This window comes from Mauremys reevesii, linkage group 1, assembly GCF_016161935.1.
Source record: "Mauremys reevesii isolate NIE-2019 linkage group 1, ASM1616193v1, whole genome shotgun sequence".
NCBI lineage: Eukaryota > Metazoa > Chordata > Testudines > Geoemydidae > Mauremys > Mauremys reevesii.
In genome coordinates, this window is record NC_052623.1 from 214,243,682 (window position 1) to 214,269,142 (window position 25,461).

Consider the following 25,461-nt stretch of genomic DNA (forward strand, 5'->3'; position numbering starts at 1 on the left):
TCAGGGGCAACACACCTGGTTACTATGGCAGGCTGAAATTGATAGGGCATCTTGCACAGTGAGTTACAACTCCTGGATACCATAATTCATCCCAGATAATTTTTTTCAAAATGCCAGCTCCTGCTACTTAATTTCTACTCCAAGCAACTAAAGGCTTGCCTGCTAAGTTGCTGCTGTTTGAGTCAGCCCTTGTTGCCAGGTTTCACCTTGGCGGAGGGCACTGAGTAACAAGGAGCTACTGGCTTGGAGATTCTACAAAGCCGTTCCAAATTTCTATCCCAAGCAGCTGAAAGTTTGCCTACCACATTACTGCAGAGTGGGAGAGGCAGTGCATTACCGTACAACTGGGCTGCAAGCAGAAGCCCCTTTGATCTTAGCTAGCTCTGCTACACTGTGAACGAGGACAAAACAGGTAATATCTGGCAGACTCCTGTTCTCAAAAACCCTCTGCCAACTGGGGGCATCAAGAAGACGAAAAAAATAACGGAAAAAGCTCTTGCCTGGAGACAGAGAGGCATAGCAAAACCTTCTGTTTCTTCAAGTGAGGCAATCATTTATCTGAACAGCTTCTCTTGCAAGTAACTACATTGTGAAGCTAGAGGGAAGTCTGCCTGTATTTTTGGTTATTTTGGGTGGGAGGGGAGGAAGAAAAGAGCTCCTTGCTCTGAAGATGAGGAGGAATAACCCAGGTGTAATAGGTTTCAGAGTGGTAGCCATGTTAGTTCGTATCAGCAAAAAGAATGAGGAATACTTGTGGCACCTTAGAGACTAAGAAATTTATTTGAGCATAAACTTTCATGGGCCAAAGCCCAGTTCATCAGATGCATGCAGTTGAAAATACAGTAGGAAGACATATAGATATACATATATACAGAGAAAAAATGGGTGTTGCCATATCAACTCTAATGAGACTAATTGATTAAGGTGGGCTATTATCATCAGGAGAAAAAAAACTTTTGTAGTGATAATCAGGATGGCCTATTTCAAACAGTTGACAAGGTGTGAGCAACAGTAGGGGGAGAATTAACATGGGGAAATAGTTTATAGTTTGTATAATGACTCATCCACTCCCAGTCTTTATTCAGGCTAATAAACAGGGACAAGTTTTTAAAGTGCTTGTACACAAATGCTAGAAGTCTAAATAATAAGGTGGGTGAACTAGAGTGCCTTGTGATAAAGGAGGATATAGATATAATAGGCATCACAGAAACCTGGTGGACTGAGAGCAATCAATGGGACACAATCATTCCGGGATACAAAATATATCGGAAAGACAGAACAGGTCGTGCAGGGGGAGGAGTGGCACTATATGTGAAAGAAAGTGTAGATTCAAATGAAGTAAAAATCTTAAGCGAATCCACATGTTCCATAGAGTGTCTATGGATAGAAATTTCATGCTCTAGTAAAAATATAACATTAGGCATCTATTATCGACCACCTGACCAGGACAGTAATAGTGATGATGAAATGCTAAGGGAAATTAGAGAGGCTATCAAAATTAAGAACCTAATAATAGGGGGGGATTTCAATTATCCCCATATTGACTGGGAACATTTCACTTCAGGACGAAATGCAGAGATAAAATTTCTCGATACTTTAAATGACTGCTTCATGGAGCAGCTGGTATGGGAACCCACAAGGGGAGAGGCAACTCTAGATTTAATCCTGAGTGGAGCGCAGGAGCTGGTCCAAGAGGTAACTATAGCAGGACCACTTGGAAATAGTGACCATAATACAATAGCATTCAACATCCCTGTGGTGGGAAGAACACCTCAACTGCCCAACACTGTGGCATTTAATTTCAAAAGGGGGAACTATACAAAAATGAGGGGGTTAGTTAGACAAAAGTTAAAAGGTACAGTGACTAAAGTGAAATCCCTGCAAGTTGCATGGGCCCTTTTTAAAGACACCATAATAGAGGCCCAACTTCAATGTATACCCCAAATTAAGAAAAACAGTAAAAGAACTAAAAAAGAGCCACCGTGGCTTAACAACCATGTAAAAGAAGCAGTGAGAGATAAAAAGACTTCCTTTAAAAAGTGGAAGTCAAATCCTAGTGAGGCAAATAGAAAGGAGCACAAACACTGCCAACTTAAGTGCAAGAGTGTAATAAGAAAAGCCAAAGAGGAGTTTGAAGAACGGCTAGCCAAAAACTCCAAAAGGTAATAACAAAATGTTTTTTAAGTACATCAGAAGCAGGAAGCCTGCTAAACAACCAGTGGGGCCCCTTGATGATCAAAATACAAAAGGAGCGCTTAAAGACGATAAAGTAATTGCGGAGAAACTAAATGGATTCTTTGCTTCAGTCTTCACGGCTGAGGATGTTAGGGAGATTCCCAAACCTGAGCTGGCTTTTGTAGGTGACAAATGTGAGGAACTGTCATAGACTGAAGTGTCACTAGAGGTGGTTTTGGAATTAATTGATAAACTCAACATTAACAAGTCACCGGGACCAGATGGCATTCATCCAAGAGTTCTGAAAGAACTCAAATGTGAAGTTGCGGAACTATTAACTAAGGTTTGTAACCTGTCCTTTAAATCGGCTTCGGTACCCAATGACTGGAAGTTAGCTAATGTAACGCCAATATTTAAAAAGGGCTCTAGGGGTGATCCTGGCAATTACAGACCGGTAAGTCTAACGTCGGTACCGGGCAAGTTAGTTGAAACAATAGTAAAGAATAAAATAGTCAGACACATAGAAAAACAAACTCTTGAGCAATAGTCAACATGGTTTCTGTAAAGAGAAATCGTGTCTTACTAATCTATTAGAGTTCTTTGAAGGGGTCAACAAACATGTGGACAAGGGGGATCCGGTGGACATAGTGTACTTAGATTTTCAGAAAGCCTTTGACAAGGTCCCTCACCAAAGGCTCTCACGTAAATTAAGCTGTCATGGGATAAAAGGAAAAGTCCTTTCATGGATTGAGAACTGGTTAAAGGACAGGGAACAAAGGGTAGGAATTAATGGTAAATTCTCAGAATGGAGAGGGGTAACTAGTGGTGTTCCCCAAGGGTCAGTCCTCGGACCAATCCTATTCAATTTATTCATAAATGATCTGGAAAAAGGGATAAACAGTGAGGTGGCAAAGTTTGCAGATGATACTAAACTACTCAAGATAGTTAAGACCAAAGCAGATTGTGAAGAACTTCAAAAAGATCTCACAAAACTAAGTGATTGGGCAACAAAATGGCAAATGAAATTTAATGTGGATAAATGTAAAGTAATGCACATTGGAAAAAATAACCCCAACTATACATACAACATGATGGGGGCTAATTTAGCTACAACGAGTCAGGAAAAAGATCTTGGCGTCATCGTGGATAGTTCTCTGAAGATGTCCACGCAGTGTGCAGAGGTGGTCAAAAAAGCAAACAGGATGTTAGGAATCATTAACAAGGGGACAGAGAATAAGACTGAGAATATATTATTGCCCTTATATAAATCCATGGTATGCCCACATCTCGAATACTGTGTACAGATGTGGTCTCCTCACCTCAAAAAAGATATTCTAGCACTAGAAAAGGTTCAGAAAAGGGCAACTAAAATGATTAGGGGTTTAGAGAGGGTCCCCTACGAGGAAAGATTAAAGAGGCTAGGACTCTTCAGCTTGGAAAAGAGAAGACTAAGGGGGGACATGATAGAGGTATATAACATCATGAGTGATGTTGAGAAAGTGGATAAGGAAAAGTTATTTACTTATTCCCATAATACAAGAACTAGGGGTCACCAAATGAAATTAACAGGCAGCAGGTTTAAAACAAATAAAAGGAAGTTCTTCTTCACGCAGCCTACAGTCAACTTGTGGAACTCCTTACCTGAGGAGGTTGTGAAGGCTAGGACTATAACAATGTTTAAAAGGGGACTGGATAAATTCATGGTGGCTAAGTCCATAAATGGCTATTAGCCAGGATGGGTAAGAATGGTGTCCCTAGCCTCTGTTCGTCAGAGGATGGAGATGGATGGCAGGAGAGAGATCACTTGATCATTGCCTGTTAGGTTCACTCCCTCTGGGGCACCTGGCATTGGCCACTGTCGGTAGACAGATACTGGGCTAGATGGACCTTTGGTCTGACCCGGTACGGCCGTTCTTATGTTATGTTCTTAATTTAATGGTGTCCAATTTGAAAATTAATTCTAGTTCTGCAGTTTCTCGTTGGAGTCTGTTTTTGAAGTTTTTTTGTTGAATAATTGAGACTTTTAGGTCTGTATTTCAGGGAGGTTGAAATGTTCTCCAACTGGTTTTTGAATGTTATAATTCTTGACGTCTGATTTGTGTCCATTTATTCTTTTGCGTAGAGACTGTCTGGTTTGGCCAATGTACATGGCAGAGGGGAATTGCTGGCACATGATGGTATATATCACATTGGTAGATGTGCAGGTGAACGAGCCTCCAATAGTGTGGCTGATGTGATTAGGTCCTATGATAGTGTCCTGAATAGATACGCGGACAGAGTTGGCAACGGGCTTTGTTGCAAGGATAGGTTCCTGGATTAGTGTTTTTATCGTGTGGTTGCTGGTGAGTATTTGCTTCAGGTCGGGGGGGCTGCCTGTAAGTGAGGACTGGCCTGTCTCCCAAAATCTGTGAGAGTGAGGGATCGTCCTTCAGGATAGGCTGTAGATCCTTGATGACAAACATCTATAAAATCTCTATCAAGCATTCTTACAACTACAATACCCACCTGTTGAAGTGAAGAAACAGACTGACAGAGCCAGAAGAGTAGCCAGAAGTCACCTACTACAGGACAGGCCCAACAAAGAAAGTAACAGAACGCCACTAGCCACCACCTTCAGCCCCTAACTAAAACCTCTCCTGCGCGTCATCAAGGATCTATGTCCTATCCTGAAGGATGATACCTCACTCTCAGAGATCTTGGGAGGCAGCGCAGTCATCGCTTACCCCACGAAAGCTTATGCTCAAATAAATTTGTTAGTCTCTAAGGTGCCACAAGTACTCCTCGTTCTTTTTCCAGGTGTAACAGATCATGGAGCACCTGATGCCCCACAGGGAAAAAAAATATCTCTCTACCCTCTACAGCCCAGTTTATGGGATGTTTAACACATTTATCGGCTTAACTTAGTTTGCATTTTGCCCCTCAATGCTCAGTATAGATTTAATCACAGGAGATGTAATTTGCACAGTAAGGGAGCCAAAATTTTGCCCAATTTAGGGCTGCATTTAGAATGTGTCTGGGCATGGAGGACTGCATCTACGCATAATGAAGCACTATTTCACCTATTCTTATCTTACATGCAGAAAAGTGGTCCATGGAGATTACAAATTCCAATCTGAAGAAGTTATTCACCTTGTGCAGTAATGATGGTTCTTCGAGATGGTCTCCCTACGGATGCTCCACTGTAGGTGTATCTGCATCCCTGCGCTGCTGATCGGAGAATTTTGGTAACAGCGTCTGTTTAGCCTGCGCATGCATTGCCTCCCCCTTGTGGTCTGCCATGAGGCTAACCAGCATTGTGCAGGCGAACCCTCCTCAGTTCCATCTCTGTTGCAGAGTGTATGATGAGAACTCTGAAGTAGAGGGGAGGAAGGTGAGTCATGGAGCACCCAGAGGGACACACATCTCAAAGAACCACTGTTACTGCACAGGGTGGGTAACTTCTTCTCTTCTTCAAATAGTGTCCCTATGAATGCTCCACTGTAGGTAACTCCCAAGCAGTATCTTCCACTGAAGGCTGGGGCTTTGGAGTCAAGTCTGTGATGGATGACGGTACCGTGGCATCTGCAGCAGAGTCCCCCAGGATGTCAGTGTTCTGCAAAATGTATGTGCAGATGCCCAGGTAGATGCTCTGCAGATTTTTGATAGGGATACCCTTCGAGAAGGCGACAGATCTCGCAGAATGTGTGCATATTGTAAATGGGAGTGCTAAATTGTGAATCTGATAGAGTTTGATACAGTCCAAGACTCATTTATAGAGTCTTTGAGCTGAAATCACTGGGCTTCTAGACCTGTCCACGATGGAGAGGAAGAGTCTTGGAGACTTTCTAAAAACCCTTGTCCTGTCCAAATAGAAGGCCTAAGCTCTCCTTACACTGAGCATATGGAAGATGGCTTCCCTATTATCCTGGTGAGGTTTGAGATAAAAGGCTGGAAAATGAATGAGTTGGTTCACATGAAATGTGGAAGTTACTTTGGGGGTGAACTTCGGATGCGGTCTAAGTGCGACTATCAGGAAAGAATACTGTGAAGAGGAAATGCGACATTCAAGGCCGCTCTCTCCCTATCCTTCTTACCAAGGTAATGGCGATCAGGAATGCCATCTTCATGGAAAGGTGAGTTAAAGAACAAGTGGCCATGGGTTCAAAGGGCAGTCTAATCAGTCCTTTTAATAGTAGATTGGGATCCCATTGTCAGGTAGGAAGCCTAGATTGTGGAAAGAAGTTTGATATGGCCTTGAAAAACCTCTTTATAGTCAGTGAGAAAAAACTGAGTACTCTTCTACCTACTGGTGGAAGGTCACTATTGCTGCTAAGTGTACTTTCAGCCAGCGAAGACAATCCTGATTTCTTGAAATTCAGCAAATAATCTAGGACTACGGGTAGAGTGACTGTATCCAGGGTGACTTTTTGGACTGGCATCAGATCCAGAATCTAATCCGCATCTGTAGGTAAGTACGAGGGGTAGTCACTTTCCTGTTGTGTAATATCACTTCCTGTAGAATGTTTCTATGTGCTGGAACCATGAAAGAGCAGGCTTTGAGCCATAATATCTGTAGGTTGGGATGGAGAGTACATCTCTCATTCTGGGAGAGGGGGTAAGAAGTGGTTGGAAGAGTCACTGGTGGACACAGCACCAGTTGTGCCAGCTAAGGGTACCATGACTATCTTGGCCAGGTGGAAGCAATCGGTATGATTGCTTTTTCTCTTTTTATTTTCAACAAGACTTTCAGCAATAGAGGGAATGGGGGAAAGGCGTAAATAAGGCCTTTCTCCCATGAGAGAAGGAGAGCATCCCCCACGAACTGCTGGCTGATGCCTGCTTTGGAGCAGTACTATGTACATTTCTTGTTCTGGTAAGTAGCAAAGAAGTCTACTATTAGTGTCCCCCATTGTTGGAGTAAGTCATGGAGTATCACTGAGTCTATCTCCCACTCGTGGTCATGTGGGAATTTGTGGCTGAGACTGTCCACTGTTGTGCTGAGTACTCCTGGTAGGTAAGCCACTGATATTGTAACATTGTGGGAAATACACCAGTTCCAGAGCTTTAGTGCTTCCATACAAAGAGAGGGCAACCTAGCACCTCCTTGATGGTTTATGGAATACTTGCACACTATATTGTCCATCATGACTATGGCTCCATGTTTGTCACAGAGGTCACAGATTCCGTGGATTTCCATGACTTCTGCGGCAGCCCGGATGGCCTGGGAGCCGCCTGAGCAGCTCAGGCATGGCTGCTGCTGGGGCAGTGTCAGGCCCCCCCCCGCCCCTCAGCAGTAGGAGTTTGGGAGGAAGCTCAGGGCTGGGGTGCAGGGCGGTGCGGGCCCTCCCCGGAAGGGCAAAAGGGAATCCCCCTTCCTCAGCTCCTAGCTCTATGTGCTTCCTCCGCCTGCAGGCACCACCCCTGGTTTCTAGCCAATGGGAGCTGCAAACTAGGGCTCGGGGTGGAGCTGAGGCAGCACTGTGCGGGCGTGGTTTGATTTTGGTGAGCATCAACAGGAGTTTGTCTATGTTGTCTTTGTTCAGTCTCCAAACTGAACTGAACTATACTTGGAGACATTTCATGCAAAGTCTGGCATGAGCTATCACTGATGTGCCCCAGAAGCTGAAGGCAATGTCTGGCCGATATCTGAGGGCTGGATTGCACTGTCTTTATAAGTGTGGCGAGACTGAGGAATCTGTGTTGTGGGAGGAGCGCTCTCACTCAGAGTAGAGATCGGCTCCTATGAATTCTAGTCTCTGTATCGGGATTATTGTTGATTTTTGTGCATGGATTTGTAGGCCCAGATTCTTGAATAGATCCAGAGTGGTATGGATAACTTGCTGGGCTTCGACAAAGGAATGCCCCCTGAGGAGATAATCATTCAGGTAAGGTAGAGCATAATGCCCTGGGAGTGTAGGTGAGCTGCCATCACAGAGAGGCCCTTGGAGAATACTTGGAGGGGACAATGAGAGGCCAAAAGGGAGTATCCTGTACTGGTAGTGGTCCTGGCCTAGGGTGAATCCGAAATATCTTCTGCGACATGGTATGATCGAAATGTGGAAATAAGCATCTTGGAGGTCAAGGCTGTGAACCACTCTCCTTTTTCTAACATTGGAATAATCATTGCCAAAGTGACCTCCTTGAAAATATTTTTCTGCCAAAAAGATTAAGGTGCTTCCAGTCCCAGTTACAGAAGGTGGATTTCAGGTGATGCTGACAGCTTCTTGAATTCACCACATCCACAATGATCAAATTGGGAGGGAAGGGGCGCGCAGCTGAGAGAAGAGAAAGTCCGTATCTTTCGCTGGCAGGTAATAATTTATATTGTCCTGCTTACATGTTGGCAGGACCAATGCTGGGGTCTGCCGTATGAGTTTTGCAGGTTCCAAGAAGGCCTCGTTATTAGGAAGGGCTACTCTGAACAATGCAGAGGCGTGCAGAATGTCCAATAGGCTTATGGTGTGACCTGGTCACCTCTTGTAATGGTAGTTGTAATGCATCTGCCACCCTCTGAGCTAGCTCCTGGAAAAGCTTGAAGTCATCTGCCAACGACAGAGGAGGGGGCATCACTCTCTCATCTGGCAATGAAGATGAGAAGTTGGTCTGCTTGGTAATCTCCTCCTTGACTTTAGGCTCTTGTTCCTCTCCTAACTGGTCAGGGGGCTCAGACATCCTCAACACAACAGCCGAAGGAGGGGTCTCATGGGCTCCTGATAGGCCGAGCTAGAGCCATGGGACGCCCGGTGTCTACATGCCTGCCAAAGGTCCCAGTAAGGCCACTGAGAGGGTGAGAAGGGCCTAGGGTTGCCAACTGTCTAATCACACAAACCCAAACACCCTTGCCACTCCCCCTTCCCTGCCCCTTACCCGAGGCCCCACCCCACTCACTCCATCCCCACTCCCTCTGTTGCTCGCTCTCCCACACCCTCATCTCACTTTCACCATGCTGGGGCTGAGGGCTTGGCGTGTTGGTGGGGGCAAAGCGTGTGGGCTCTGGGCTGGGGTACAGGTGCAGAAGGGAGTGCAGGGTGCAGGCTCTGGCTGGGAGGCGCTTACCTCAGGCGGCAGCACAACAGGGCTAAGGCAGGCTCCCTGCCTGCCCTGGGTCCCACACTGCTCCTGCAAGTGCCACCCCCACAGCTCCCATTAGTTGCAGTCCCCAGCCAATGGGAGCTGCAGAGTCAGCACTCAGGGTGGGGACAACATGCAAAGTCCCCTAGCCTCTTCAGGGGCCGCAGGGACAAGCTGGCCACTTCCAGGAGTGGTGGGAGATTATGTCCTCTTGTTCACTGTCTGACTCAGCACTCAAAAATGGGGGTGCATGGCATGTCATCACTGGTAAGTCTGGAGCTCTGGGTGGATTCGGCAGCGGGGCCCTGGTACCAACCAGAGGTGAATCCAGTTTGTCAGACAAAAGGTCTGTCGCGTGCCGGAAGTCCAACAGTGCTACGGTCAGTGGAGCCAGTAGCGTTTGGCAGTACTGAGACATATGCACTGAAGGAGTTGGTGATGCCGTCCTGATCGCAAGGTCCACTGGTGCATGGCATGCAGACAACGGTATCAACGTTGATGTCTGCACTGAAGGAGCCTTCCCTATGATGGATTGTCTAGTTTTCTTGCACCCAGACAGTACCAATGATTCTTTGCTAGTGCCCGTTGGGTCCTTAGGTAGCCAAACATGTTCTGTCAGGGTAGTACTGTGAGAGCTCTTGGTACCAGATTTAGATGGCTTCAATGCTGTCAGTACCGATGATACTGAGGGAGCCAGAGATACTTTTCGGCTTGGTCAGGGCTTGCTGTGAAGACTCACAGGCCTTTTTAATAGAGGTCTTGTGACAGTGGCTCATGGTTAACTTTTTAAGCTCATCTCCCTTAGATATTGAGAGTTGTGGTGAGGATTCTCACCATCCGGAGTCTCGGTGCGGCTTTGAGGGTGGTTGGAGGGCCACTTCCATTAGGAGAAGCTTGAGTCTCAGTTCTCTATCCCTTCTGGATCTGGGTTTCAGCTGTTGGCCAAAACCACACTTCTGTGAAATGTGGTTCTCTCAGGCAGCAGACGCACTGTGAATGTCAGTCAGTCACTGGGACAGATTCTTTGCAAATGAGACACTTCTTGAAGCCCAGTGAACCAAACATACTCTGTCCATAAAAGGGGGTAGGGTAAGCTATATAAATAAATAAAAAGTGAAAAGTGAAAAAAGAAAACGGAGCTCTAAAAGATTAGAGAAACAATTAATAATTCTATAGAATGCAATGATCCACTAACAGTCAGCTAAAGCTCCATCTCTAGCCACAGGCAGCTGAGAAGGAACTGAGAAGAGTTCACATGCGCAATGCTGGTTAGCCTCTTGAGAGACCTGGGGGGGGGCGGAGGGCAATAAAAGACAGCACATGCACAGGTCAAATGGACACTGCTACCAAAATTCTCTGATCAGCAGCAGAGGGATGCAGATACACCTACAGTGGAGCATCCATCAGGATACTGCTCAAAGAAGAAGCAGTGTTTCCCATTACAGTGGAGGCCATCTAGTGCAAGAGTATTGTGTGAAGAGATCCTAATATATCACACCCTTCTATTACAGAGGAAAGAAACCCTGGCCTGTACTGAAGAACTCCATAAGGCAGCATTTAACCTGCACACTGCACTGAAAAAGTACCTGTTATTTTATGAATTTTGAAAGAACATTTATTCTACCCCACTTATTTTATTAAACTACCATTAATCTGTGTAGATTTGGTATGGTTAGGCCAGATTTCCTTCCTTTCCCTCTATTTTCTACTGCCCAGGAAAAAATTCCAGCTACAATGAACCAGAGTGAAAGTGAAAGGAATTCCCAAGGAATAGACTTGTGACAAGGAGATTAACTTCTATTCTAAACCATAATCACATTTCCAAAACTAACTCAAGAAAAGTTACAGATTTCCTACCTTTATCACCTTGTAAGTTATCTATATTCAGGTCTAAATTTTTCATTCTGGATTGGCATAAAAACAGTTACTAACCTGCTCTGTAACTGTTGATCTTCGAGATGTGTTGCTCATGTCCATTCCACTTCAGGTGTGCACACACCCAGTGCACTAGAGACAGAGATTTTTCCATCAGTGATACCTGTCGGGGTGGCGTATGCACTCTCTGCTCCCTCATACTGTTACACAATGGTATAACAGGTGGAGCCACCACAGACCCTGTCTCCCCAGTTCCTTCTTACCGGACAGACGGGTAGGTCGTGGAATGGACATGTGCAAAATCTCGAAGAACAACAGCTACAGAACAGGTCAGTAACTGTGTTTTCTTCATGTGACTGCACATGCCATTCCACTTCAGGTGACTCATAAGTAGTTCAATCCAGAGGCAGGTTCCAAAGTCTACCTGAACGAGGATTGAAGAACTACTCATCTGAACTTGGCAACATCTCTGGACTGCTGAGATATAGCATACTGAGTTGTAAAGCAAAGGTAGGTACCGATGACCAAGTTGCAACTCTACAAATATCTGCTATAGGCACTTGAGCCAAAAACACTCCAGAAGCTGCTTGAGATTTTGTAGTGGGAACTACCACTCTGCTTGGAGAGGGAATATCAGCAATATCAAGGCACATACGTAATGCAGAATGAAATCTTCTGCATTGAGACTATAAAGCCTTTCATCTTGTCTGCAACTGACACAAACTGTGATGAAGATCTGAAAGACCTCATTCTAAGTAAAAAGCCAATGCCCTTTTAGCACCAAGGTATGCAGTCTCTCTCCATCCTTATGAAAATAGGACTTAGGAAAGAAAGTTCATAAATATATGGCTTGATTGAGGTGGAATTACAATATTACTTTAGTCAGAAATTTCAGATGTGGATGAAAGTACAACTTTTCCTTATAAAAATCTGCACAAAGAGGTTCAGCTACCAAAGCTCATAACTGCATCACTCTTTCCACGGTGGTAATAGCTGCCAAAAAATGCTACTTTCATAGAGAGATGCAGCAAATAGCCATGGGTTCAAAGGTAGGACGCATCAAGTGACTTAGCACCACATTTAAGTCCCAGGAAGAAATGGGATCCATGACGTGGGGATATAACCTGACCAGACCCTTTAAGAATCAGACTGGCAGAATCAGAAAATACTGAACAGCCTGCAATTGGAGGTGGAAAGTAAAAATAGCTGCCAGGTGAATTCTGATTAAACTAATCAATAGGCCTTGTTGACCATAAGGAGACTCATTTCCACTTCAACATATAAGCTTATCTAGTAGAGGATGTTTTGCACATTCCCTGAACCCTCTGCCTTACTCGTGGAGCATCCAGGCCATCAGATGGAGAGCGAGTACTCCTGCAGGTACTGTCACTGCATGACAAGCTCAAACTGACTTTAACCAGCCTGGCAACTTCGAGATGACCACATACATGCAGGAGGTAACGTGTCCCAGTAGTCTGAGGCAATTTTTTACTGTTGTAAACAGATGAGCTTTTAGATCTATGGAAATGTTTAACATTGTCAAGAATCTGGTTTGAGATTAGGAATGCCCTGGCTACTGCAGAATCCAGGATTGCTCCTATAATTCATTCTCTGAACTGGGAAGAAGACTGATTAGTCCTCATTAATCAACAGAGCCGAACTCCAAAGAGGCAACAGACCCTGCATAGATCTCATAACAGCCAGTCATGTAGGTGAGGAAATACTTGCTCACTTTGTTTCCTTAGGAATCCTGCAACCACTGCCGTGCATTTTGTAAATACTTGCAGGGCAGCAGACAGGTCAAAACGTAGGACCGTAAACTGATAACAGATGATGTTGACCAGAAGTCTTAGGAATTTCTGGAGGCTTGGATGGACTGCCACATAGAAATATGAGTCCTTCAAGAGCAGCATACCAGTCACCGGGATCCAGGGAGGGGATGATGGTGGCCAGGGCAACCATTCAAAACCTTATTTCCTTTATATATTTGTTCAAACTTCCCATGGAGGATGGCCTGAGACCTCATTTTGCCTTTGGAATCAGGAAGTAATATGATTAAAAACCCTTCCCTCAGTGGGGGGAGGGTGATAACCTCTTCTAGAGCTCCCAACAGAGAAGAGACTGCATTTCTCAGATGACACCCTCATGACAATGGTCCCTAAAGAGGGACGGGTCAAGGAGGAAGAGATGGAAATATACTGGCAGCTGTATCCCCATTCCTCCCTACTTAGGACCCAGCATCTGTGGTAATATGCGAGCAAGCAAATAGGAAGCAGGATACCCTGTTGGAAAAAATAGAGAAAGGAGAAACTTGAATGATGAGATCTGGTACTCTGTTGAATGATCTTGTCAAGCACAGACAGTTTGGGTTTCCCTGATTGTCTGGAAGAATCTGCTGAAGAAAACTGATAAGGAATTGGTCTTCTCTCATGGTTCTTTCCTTGTTTTCTAGATTGGTCAGGCTGTCTCAGTGGAAACGGCAGGTATCTATGTAGAAACTGAAGGGGGAAATGCTTTCTTTTAAGGAATGGTATGTAAATTCCCAATAATTTCAATGTGGTCCTCAAATTTTAAGACCGTGGAGCATCTCATCTAGCTTCTACAAGAACGTAGGACCTTGGGGAAGCCTGTATCCTCTGCTGGACCGCCTGTGGAAAACCCAAGGACTGAAGCCATAAACATCTGTGCATAGATACTGCAGATGCCATGGCTTTAGCCACTAAATCTGCCCTAAGGATGCTTGCAGAGAGGTCCGAGCCACAAGCTTGCCCTTAGTGTAACAGAGCCTGGAATTCTTGTCTCGCATCCTTTGACAACTTATCTAAGAATTTCTGCATATTATCCCAGACAGAGAAGTCATACCTGGCCAACAATGCTTGTTGGTTAGCAATGTGAAATTGTAGACCAGACGTGGAATACATTTTCCTACCAAAAATGTCAAATTTCTTTGCATCTTTGTCCTTTGGGGTAGAAGGGGGACAACCCTGACACACTCTCATTTACTGTCAAAACACCAAATAACCTGACGAGGGATGCTCATAGTCTTGAGAAAGGATATAGTACCTTCTTTTTGTTCTCTTGACTGTTGGAGGCAGCAAGGATGGCATATGCCACAAGGACCTTATAGGCTCTAAGATGGCCTTGTTGATAGGGAGAGAGACTCTAGAATGACCTGCTAACTCCAGAATGTCCACAAGTCCATGAGGACTCTCCTGGACTACCTCAACAGGGATATCAGAGAGGTAGCTACTCTCTTTAAAAGGTCTCTCTAAGCCCCGTAGTCATCTTAGACTAGTGATGTATCTCCAGGAGCAACAATCTCATCAGGCAATGACAAAGAGAAATGCAAAAGAGGCTTAGGCTGATCCTCCTGCACTGTAGTGAGTGGATGTTTCATAGCTTGGAGGCTTACAGGGTTTTGCTCAGTACCGAAGACATAAACCTGGACCTCATCATGTGAATTAGCATGCCACCTGGCAGTAGATCTAAAATGGGAAGATCTGGAAGCAGGAGATATGCCCCAAGGTTTCCAATAGGGCTATGGGTATGGCATAGGACCCCAGCCATGTTCCCTTAATCTGGACTGTCTTGGGACATGCAATAGGCACCAGTAACGAAACTCCCTCAACGAAAAAGAGGACTGTCATCATCTATCTCAGAAGGGAAGGGCACAAGAATTTAACTCCGACTCTGAAGACGACCCTGAGTCAGCTGACCATGGTAGTGCGCTACATCAAGCAGTGCCAACGTCTATGGGTGCTATTCCTGATATAGCAGTAACAGGGATATCAGTACCAGGGTAGGTTCACTCCTAAATGGCACAGGTTGAGAAAACGCTGGACACTCAATGTACTAAGGACTGACCACAAGCCTGAGGTAAGTCCATCCCCAGGTCCTGAAGATAGCTCACCTGGTACCGAAGTATCTCCTGTACCACTGGGCATCTGGTACTGAAAGGCAGAGTAGATCTTGTGCTGCTGCGTAGGCCAGCATCATCGGTACCATGAGGCTTTCTGTGCAACAACATCAGCAGCAAGAAGTATTCAAACAGGTTGGTACCAGAGAGGATCTCTTGCCAGAGGACACACTCCCTGTCCTCCTGAGTACTTACCAGGGACTTCAATCATTTAGCGGAGCTAAGTCTTAGCTCCTTGGGTGATTCCAACCTCTTGTGCTTCTTCATCACCAGGGAAGGGGATTGGTGCAGGCATTCCAAGGCAATGTCCAGTGGGACAATTCTCAACTTATGCTGAAGTACTCAGTGCATGCCCCAAGAAGGAAGACTCAGAAGGCTGATGCAGGTAATCTTGCCTCTGTCTTTGTTCATCCAAGGCTTAAAGTCTCCGCAAATTTGGCAGCAGTCTCTAAATGAGGGTCGGTCAGCAGCTTCAATTTTTGCAGCCAGCACAAGGTTTAAACACCGGAGACCAAGGCATATCTTGGTACTGGGCTCTGGCACCCCGTAACAATAGTGAACCAATGCCAAAGGAAAAGAAAGAAAAATAACAAATGAAATGTATATTAATTTAACTATCTAACAAGTACCATTAACTATTTACAGAAAGCTAAGACATTCCCTGTAAGGGATGAAATCTTGCGGAAGCAAGCTGACATGCTCCAGCTACTGATCACAGGTAGTAAGAAGGAAATCAGGGGGACCTAGGGTGGCTCCGCACTGTATACGATTATGCAGCAACACAAGGCAGCAGAGGATGCATGCGTCACCTTGGCAGGTCATGCCAAAGAAACTCTGGTGCGTTGGGCACGCACATACCTGAAGTGGACTGGACATGTGCAATCATACAAAGGAGAAACAAGACAATGTGGGATAGTTCACTGGTATTTCATCTTTCCAGGCCAGCATTCAAATCCTATTTCTGATACAGAAGAAAGTCAATGTGGTGGTCCCCATCCTAACCACCATACTATGATCTGACATACTCAGCCTCTTCTCAGAGGCCTAAAGCTGAAATCGCAGGAGTCCTTTGAGTTAAGATTCAGTTTCATTGTCATAGCCTGGGAGGAAGGTGGTGGCTTGCTTAATGTGTACCTGCTTTTAGCTTCTAACATCCCGACATTAAATTTTCATGCTCACCAACTCCATTCATAAAATAGAGGGGGGGGGGAATATTGTGCACCTGTAATGTACAATTTTCTTTTCGTTTGAGGAACTCCACAAACCTGGCCACCACTCCCGGTGTGCTGATCACTTCATCTATTGGTGGATTAGGCTCTGTTTAAAATAGAATGTGAAATTAGATACATGAATCTCTTTTTGCATGGAAATTCCCAAGGGACACTACCAAAATCCCATTATGTTAATTTCTCTCTCTGTCAAAGAAAATTACATTTTACACCAACATTACTTTGCCCATATCAAGGACAGGGATTTACATCTGCCACAGAAAGTGGAATCCAGCACCATGATTCTGGGGGTGGGTGGGGGAGAAAACACACACACACACGAAAAGAAGCTGATTCATAAAACCAACAAGCTCATTTATGAAAAAGAAAGACTACTTCCTCTGCAGAGTCATTTTGACATATGTGCACGTGGAGCAGCTGTCTTACAATTTTCCAGAAAGCAGAATGTTTGGGCCACACAAGCATCACCTAGGTCCAATTGTTGTTGTTGAGAGGATAAAACAGCCCAAACCATCTCCTCTTCATTTAATAGTCATAGATTATAGGCCACAAGGGATGATTACAATCACTGAGTCTGACTTCCTGAATAATACAGGCCATAAAAACTTCCACAGGAATTTCTGTGTCAAGACCATAACTTCTTTTTGCCCTTTAGTTTATCTTTTAGAAAAGATCTGGTCTTTTCATTTAAAGACATCAAGTGATGGAGCATCCACCACACCCATAAGAAAGTTGTTCCAATGGTTGATTACCCTAATTTGAAATTTTACACCTTATTTCTAGACTAAATTTGTCTAGCTTTAGTTTTCAACCATTGGATCTCATTCATTTAGCAGAAAATGCATAAAGAGCCATCACTATCAGAAATCTCTTCTCCATGAGGCACTTTTAGCCCATAGTCAAGTCATTTAACTTTCTCTTGGATAAACTAAAATAGACCAAGTTTCTTAAGTCTCTCATGATAAGGCAGGTATTCCAGATCTCAAATCATTCCTGTAGCATCTTCTGAATCTTTTCCAATTTTTCAACATCCATTTTGAAGTGTTGACACCAGAAGCGGACAGACTATTCTATAGCAATAGTCTAATGCCACGTACAGAGGTAATAACACTTCCCTACTCCTACTTGACATTCTACTTCTTACAAATCCAAGGATCATGTTTGCCCTCATAGATATAGCATCATATCTGGAGCTCATATTCAACTGGGGACCATTATCCCCAAGTCCTTTTCAGTGTCACTTTATCCCAGGACACCATCTTCTAAGGGTGATCTACATTCTTTATTCCTAGATTCTCCCAGGAGGGGGCAGTCAGGGGACAAGGAGTGGGGGGGGGTTGGATGGGTCAGAGGTTCTGAGGGGGGCAGTCAGGGGGCGGGAAGTGGAAGGGGGCGGATAGAGGGCAGGGACCAGGCTGTTTGGGGAGGCACAGCCTTCCCTACCTGGCCCTCCAAACAGTTTCAGATCCCTGGTGTGGCACTCAGGCCAAAAAGTTTGCCCACCTCTGCTCTATGCTGAAAACCAACAGAACTATAATCAAAACCAGAACTTCAATTCATGTGCCAAGTTCAGACTTTCCCAACAGTTACAAAACATCCCCAAAACCTGTGTTGCCTATGGTGTCTCTTAGACAGTTCCATCAGTGACCGCTACCTAGTTTATTGAAGAAATGTAATAAGTGATATCATCATGGACTATAATTGAGGAGAAAATATCTGAGAGTAGAGGTATCTTTAATCTACCTGACAAAGACATAACAAGAGTCAATGGTCAGACGTTAAAGCTTGGCAAATTCAAACTGGAAATAAGGTGCAGATTAAGTTAAACCATTTACAATTCTCTATTTGAAAAATTTAAATCAAGAAAATATGTCTTTCTAAAAGTCAGGCTCTAATTCAACTAGAGGGCATTGAGTTTAACACAGAAATTACAAAGTGAAATTATATGGCCTATGTTATACAAGCAGTCAGACTAGATCACAACAGGTCCTTCTCCTAAAAACCTATGATTCTAGGATATTCATATGGCCTCGAAAACCATCATAACTGAGGTCCTCACAAACATTAGTGAATATTGTGACTAACTGTGATTGTTTCACTTTTTACTTTGAATCCCCAACTCTATTTCTTTGTTTTATTCACTTGTTCTCTATCTTAGATTATAAACTCTTTGGGTCAGGGATTGTTCTGTCACATGTGCCTAGTCTAATGGCCTAATCAGAGTTTCTAGGTGCTGCCACAATAATAAATGAATGATTTACACTCACAGGGTAGGGAAGTATTATCCCTATTTTACAGATGGGGACCCAAGACGCAGATTGAGGGATCTGACCATAAATTACACTAGAAAGCCTGTGGCACACCCACAAGCTGAACGATAAGGCTATCCATTCTTGACAATACTCCCTATTCCTCTGCTTCAGTCAGGGTACCATAAGCCTCAAAGCATAAGAAACCCATGATAATCTAAACTATTTGGATCTGAGGAATGCAAGTGTACTAAGGAGTGCTTTGAAGTGAATATCTTTTTCTTCTGGCTGAAAGGATAAAGCTTGCACAGGTGGAGTTCCGCCTCAAGGAGTGATCTATTCAAGTGCCAAAGGCATACCAGTTGATCAATATTTTAGCCTTGTAAGAGGCACAAGATTTAAAGCCCAACTTCCTGTGGGACTCTGCAGTCCCAGAGGTGGGAAGTCACTCAAGTGGAGGTATCAGTAGCTATGAAGCTGACTGTGACCCTGAAGTGGGTTAGTGTCCAAAAAGCACACAACACTGGTTACAGTGAGGATCTATAACAGTAATGCCAGGAAACAGAGCAAGCCACAAAAGGAGGAACTAAAAATAAAAATTAAAACGCTTTCTTTTAAAGTAATAAAAAACTAGCATAACAAATGAAATAGAAGGAGGATGGGGGAGGATTATAGAGTCCAAACCAGAGGAGACAGCAGCCAAGACAGGAACAGTCAGACCCACAGATACTTTTAACCTGTCACACTGAAAATGTGGTTCTGAGCTGGGGCTTTCAAGTAGTCTTAATAATCAACGCTTTCCAAAAGGCTCTAAACCAGCACTCCCTGGTGGGCATGATCATATAGGAATCTGCAGAGGCATTTGCTCAAGATGTAGGGTTGTTGTTTTTGAAAAAGCATGTTCAGGAAAGTTCCTATATGTCGTGAAGGAATTACTGCCTGGATGCTAGAATATGTAGTGAGACTGGCAGGGGTTTGAAGAGTATGGTGCTAAGATATCTTTCATGTCACAAAGACAGTTCACTACCCCGTTACTAGAAGAGTGAGGGGGGATTTGACAGCAACATTCAACTACCTGAAGGGGCATTCAAAGAGAATGGAACTAGGCTGTTCTCAGTGGTGGCAGATGACAGAACAAGGAGCAATGGTCTCAAGTTGCAGTGGGGGAGGTCTATGTTGGATATTAGGAAAAACTATTTCACTAGGAGGGTAGTGAAGCACTGGAATGGGTTCTCTACGGGGATGGTGGAATCTCCATCCTTAGAGGTTTTTAAGGCCCGGTTTGACAAAGCCCTAGCTGGGATTATTAGTTGGGGTTGGTCCTGCATTGAGCAGGGGGTTGGACTAGATGAACTCATGAGGTCTCTTCCAACCCTAATCTTCTATAATACTATTATACTAGCTGGAATATAAAACATATCCCCCCACCTCAACGTTACAACTCTAAGTAGCTTCAGTACTCACCTTTTGAAAGTAGCTTCCGGAATTTCTGAGTGGCTGAGAGCTGCTGCTCTGGGCTATTGGAGAAAATCATCTCAATCATATCAGAGGTGATGACGGCACTCTGGGATTACATAGGGAAAGCAAACTAGTAAATTTTGGATTGAACTCAGAGGGAAAAGATTAGAATAACATTTGCCAAAGTGTGCTATTGAGTTTATTACTATGTAAAAAGCTAGCCAACAAAAGTGATATTATTGACTGTTAGTGTGATCATTCAAAGTACTTCAGATGGTAGTATGCTAATTTGTGAACCTTTCATCTCTAGAATCCAAAATTTTGTTTTAAGCTATATGAGCAAAATTAGCAGACATTTTCCACATCACAAAACCACCATATAACTGGCAGTATCTTATCAGGAGAAGGAAGATGAGGACTGAAATAGTAAAGTTATTGATATATGGGTGTTTGTGGCTAGGATAAGTTATTGTCTAGACCTGTCCATCATGTTTGCTTCAAGCCATTTTTGTAGCACCTCAATTCACACAACCTGTAATTTTAAAAAAGTATAAATGGTTTTAGTTCTGGTGAAAGACAGACAACCCTGATGACTGAATTCCTGAGCATAACATCACAGCAGCAGTGCTAGCTTTCCTACACTACTCTGACCAGTGTCCTTCAACTTTGACCTGGAGACTTTGTCTACAGCAGGAAAAAAAGGATGCACAGTTCAGCACACATGCAGGTCCACAGGTGGAAGGAGTAGTGTAGAAAGGGCTCAGATCTTCTGACCACCAAGTCATTGAATCCTACTTTAAGAGGGAGATAGATGAACAGATAAAAATACCTGAGCTTTCTCTGAACTTTCACTTCTACTAGTGAAGAATTACTGGTCTATATTTTGCAAGATAGACAATTTAGGAGAAGAGGGGAGTTAAATTTCAACAGCCCCCTCTCTCTCGGAGATTTTCATGGATGCTAATTTGAGATATTTGCAATTGTAGTTTTTAAAATTAGCACCTGTCACATTTACACTGAAACACCCTCCCATGGTTTACTCCAGGTCCATTTCACATAAACTTTAAAACAAATGGTTACAGCTTTCTATCACTACTGACCTGGGATAAATTTTAGGAGAACTACCTATGTGAGCCTCTATATTTCATTAGGGATCCACTGAGCCATCCAGGTTACTCCGTTAATGAGTTTTTGGCAGAGCAAAGCAAATCTGCACACTCATTTCAATGGTATTTCTCTGTATTTAATGCAATAGCTGTTGAAAACTACAACCACTGAATTCCAAAATGTCAGGGAACGTTCTTAACATCAATGGGCAGATCCCTAGTGATTCTGGTGAAAATTAGAAAATCAGTGACTCTTCTCAGTGTTCTAAGACTGAGTCACCTTAATACTCCCCTGTATCCAGCGTGAGAAAGACTTGCTTGTGCTCAACTGTGTTTCAGCTCCCCAACACTACCAGTCTAAGAGCCGCTCAAGCATCCTCCTCTGGGCTATGCCAGCCCTTACGGTGCCTTTGAGGTTAACAGCAGATGTACCTCCAGTCCCCAAGCCCCTTTGAAGTATTGCCCTGTAGTGTCCAGCCCTTTATTCACTGAACATTCACAGAAAAACCAGGTCTGTTGTTTCTAAGGGCCAGTGAACACACCAGCTTGTATGATTCAACTCAGGATCAGCCGCTCGTTTAATATCAGACACTAACATATATTTATAGTGAAAACAAGATCATCATCAAAGATTCAAGAAATAGTGAGTAAGGATAATGAAAACAAAAGGTTACATATACAACAAAATCATAACATGATTTCTAGAGACTAAACTGAACAGGCTAACCTTCTGTCTTAAGAAGTTCATCTCACCCCAAATGTCCCCTGCATCATTTTAACCAAGGTCAGTTGTAATGCTATTTTCATGAATGTAAATCGCACTGCCTGATTACTTCTTCGTGCAGGATGAAAGAGCATCTTCCTTATTCTCCGTATATCCTTCAGAGTTCACTGTCTGTACCCAGAATCAATATAACGCCCTACACACCCCCGTGGCTTATTTTCCAGTATGCTGCCTCCCTGTTGATTTCACAACCCCCTGACGACTTCATATGCAAATGACTCTCCATTGTGTTAGCTTACAATGCTTAACCAAGGGCTTGGCTACACTGGAGAGTTGCAGCGCTGGTGGTGGCTTTACAGCACTGCAACTCACTCACCGTCCACACTTGCAAGGCATGTACAGCGCTGTATCTCCCTGGCTACAGCGCTGGCTGTACTCCACCTCGGCCTGGGGAATAACAACTGCAGCGCTGGTGATGCAGCGCTGCTCCGCCAGTGTGGCCACCAAAAGTGCTGTTATTGGCCTCCAGAGGTATTTGGAGGTATCCCAGAATGCCTGTTCAGCCACTTTACTCATCAGTTGGAACTCTACTGCCCTGGCCTCAGGTGATTTGCCCTTTAAATGCCCCGGAATTTTAAAAATCCCCTTCCTGTTTGCTCAGCCAGGTGTGGAGTGCAATCAGTGAATCTTTCCAGGTGACCATGCCTCCACGCGCCAAACGAGCGCCAGAATGGAGCAATGGCGAGTTGCTGGACCTCATCAGTGTTTGGAGGGAGGAAGCTGTGTAATCCCAGCTGCGCTCCAGCCATAGGAATTACGATACCTATATGCAGGTATCAAAGGCCATGCTGGAAAGGGGCCATGACCGGGACACGCTGCAGTGCAGGGTTAAAGTGAAGGAGCTGCGGAGTGCCTACTGCAAAGCCCGCGAGGGAAACCGCCGCTCCGGCGCTGCCCCCACGACCTGCCATTTTTACAAAGAGCTGGACGCGCTACTTGGGGGTGACCCCACCGCCAACCCGAGGACCACGATGGACACTTCAGAGCCGGGGGGGGAGGAGGAGGAGGAAACTGAGACTGAGGGTACTGGGGTGGAGGGAGACACCCCAGAGTCCCTGGAGGCATGCAGCCAGGAGCTCTTCTCAAGCCAGGAGGAAGGTAGCCAGTCGCAGCAGCTGGTACTTGGTGGAGGACAAACAGAGGAGCGGGTTCCCGTTAAGCGGCTTTTTATTTTCAGGATGGAAATTTTTCGGGAGAGGAGGGAGGGTTAGGGCTGCATGCAGGCATGCCTAGATGTGGAATTGCGCATTGATGTGGTCTATCACGTCGTGGTAATCGGCCTCGGTAATCTCTTCAAAAGTTTCAGCCAGAGCGTGGGCAATGCGCTTGCGCAAGTTTATTGGGAGAGCCACTGTGGTCCTTGTCCCAGTCAGGCTAACGCGTCCGCACCACTGTGCCATGGGGGGTGGGGGGACCATTGCTGCACACAGGCAAGCTGCATAGGGGCCAGGGCGGAATCCGCATTGCTGTAAAAGACCCTCCCACTCTTCCCAGGTGACCCGCAGCAGCGAGATATCTTCCAGGATCAACTGCTGTGGAAAATGTTGGGAGAGTGTTCAGTGTAGGTGCCCCCTGCAGCTGTTTGCTTTCCCCAACGCACAGAAACCCCGAGGACAGTACAGCCCTGAAGTAATCAGTCCCCCTTACTCACCATTTCGGGGCTCCTGTGGGTTGTGCGCGCTCTCTTTGGTATGGGAAAATTATGCTATTGTGAAGACTGTAAACTCCTGCACTGTGTGGGAATAACTGTCTGATATAAACAATGCTGCCTCTGTTAAGTGTTGCCTTTTTTGCCTTTCCACAAGCAACCTTGAGATCTCGGCTGCCCGTGTTATCAACAGCTCAAAGACTCCAAAACCTCCGGAAGAAGCCGCGAAAAAGCAAAGAAGACCTGCTGCAAGCAGTTATGGATCACTCTGTCACAGAGAATCAAAAAGTGCAGGACTGGAGGGAAAGGGAAAGCAGGATCCGCCATTAAAACGCAGCGGCCAGGAAGAAAAGCACAAAGCAGCTGATAAGCATCCTGGCGCGCCAAGCGGACTCTATCCAGGTGCTCGTAGCCATGCAGGCAGAGCACTACCGCACCCCCACCCCAAAGCTCTTTCCCTTGTGCCCCAATGTCAGCTCAAAACCCCCTTCCCCAGCATCCAGGTTCTTACCACCACCAGCTGCCTCCAACACCTGTATGTTCACCAACCAGCCCTGAGAACTATGACCCTTACCCTCTGCACTCAACCCCCATCACCATGCAGTATAGCCATCCCAAAGTGCAGCAGCCACTGCACAGCACTCCAGACAGGACATATTCAAACCTGTGACTGTACAGTTCCCCACCTCCCTGCCCTTTTAGGGTCCCAAAATGTTGTGTGTCTGTCAATAAAGTTATTTTCTTTTCAATAAATGAATTCTTGGCTTTGAAAACAGTCTTTATTATTGCAGAAAGTCAAAGATACCTTAGCCCAGGACAGAAACAGGCACTGCAAATCAGCTTAGGAAACACAGATTCCTACTAATACTGTAACCACTGCACTTCACTCCCATGCAAGGCAACAAACATTACTGTTGGTTTTCAGCCTCAAATTCTTCCCTCAAGGCATCCCTAATCCTTGCAGCCCTGTGCTGGGCCTCTCTAGTAGCCCTGCTCTCTGGCTGTGCAAATTCAGCCTCCAGGCGTTGAACCTCAGAGGTCCATGCCTGAGTGAATCTTTCACTCTTCCCTTCACAAATATTATGGAGGGTACAGCACGCGGCTATAACCGCGGGGATGCTGCTTCCCCCCCAAGTCTAGCTTCCCATACAGAGATCGCCAGCGCCCCTTTAAACAGCCAAAAGCACACTCCATGGTCATTCGGCACTGGCTCAGCCGGTAGTTGAACCAGTCCTTGCTCCTGTCAAGCTTCCTTGTATACGGTTTCATGAGCCACAGCATTAACGGGTAAGCGGGGTCTCCAAGGATCACAATGGGCATTTCGACATCCCCTACTGTGATCTTCCGGTCTGGGAAAAAGGTCCCTGCCTGCAGCTTCCTGAAGAGACCAGTGTTCCAAAAGACACGTGCATCATGCACCTTTCCAGGCCAGCCTGTGTTAATGTCAATGAAACGCCCACGGTGATCCACAAGCGCCTGGAGAACCATAGAGAAATACCCCTTCCGATTAACGTACTTGGATGCTAGGTGGGATGGTACCAGAATAGGAATATGCGTCCCATCTATCGCCCCTCCACAGTTACGGAAACCCATTTGTGCAAAGCCAGCCACAATGTCCTGCAATGTTCCCCAGAGTCACGGTTCTTCTTAGCAGGATGCGATTAACGGCCCTGCAAACTTGCATCAACACGATTCCAACGGTCGACTTTCCCACTCCAAACTGGTTCCCGACCGATCAGTAGCTGTCTGGAGTTGCCAGCTTCCAGATTGCAATAGCCACCCACTTCTCCACCAGCAGGGCAGCTCTCAATCTCGTGTCCTTGCACCGCAGGCTGGGGGAGAGCTCCTCACACAGTCCCATGAAAGTGGCTTTTCTCATCTGAAAGTTCCGCAGCCACTGCTCGTCATCCCAGACTTCCATGACGATGTGATCCCACCACTCAGTGCTTGTTTCCTGAGCCCAAAAGCGAC

The 25,461-nt window shown here is 45.2% G+C and overlaps 1 protein-coding gene across 8 annotated transcripts in view; it reads right to left on the reverse strand.

The window, feature by feature from the left end:
* Nucleotides 1–25,461, reverse strand: part of KPNA1 (karyopherin subunit alpha 1) — a 123,923-nt gene that overhangs the window by 79,126 nt on the left and 19,336 nt on the right. For 7 of the 8 annotated variants that reach the window (XR_005596250.1, XM_039530579.1, XM_039530548.1 and 4 more), the window contains exons 4-5: nucleotides 19,959–20,058; nucleotides 16,239–16,333 (exon numbers count right to left, since the gene is read on the reverse strand). Coding sequence is in view for 7 of the 8 variants with exons in the window: in XM_039530579.1 (XP_039386513.1) it covers nucleotides 16,239–16,333; nucleotides 19,959–20,058 (195 nt within the window). In the remaining variant the exon portion in view is untranslated. Of the gene's footprint in view, nucleotides 1–16,238; nucleotides 16,334–19,958; nucleotides 20,059–21,891; nucleotides 22,007–25,461 lie in introns of those variants that run through there. The other variant, XM_039530571.1, reaches the window with a different exon arrangement.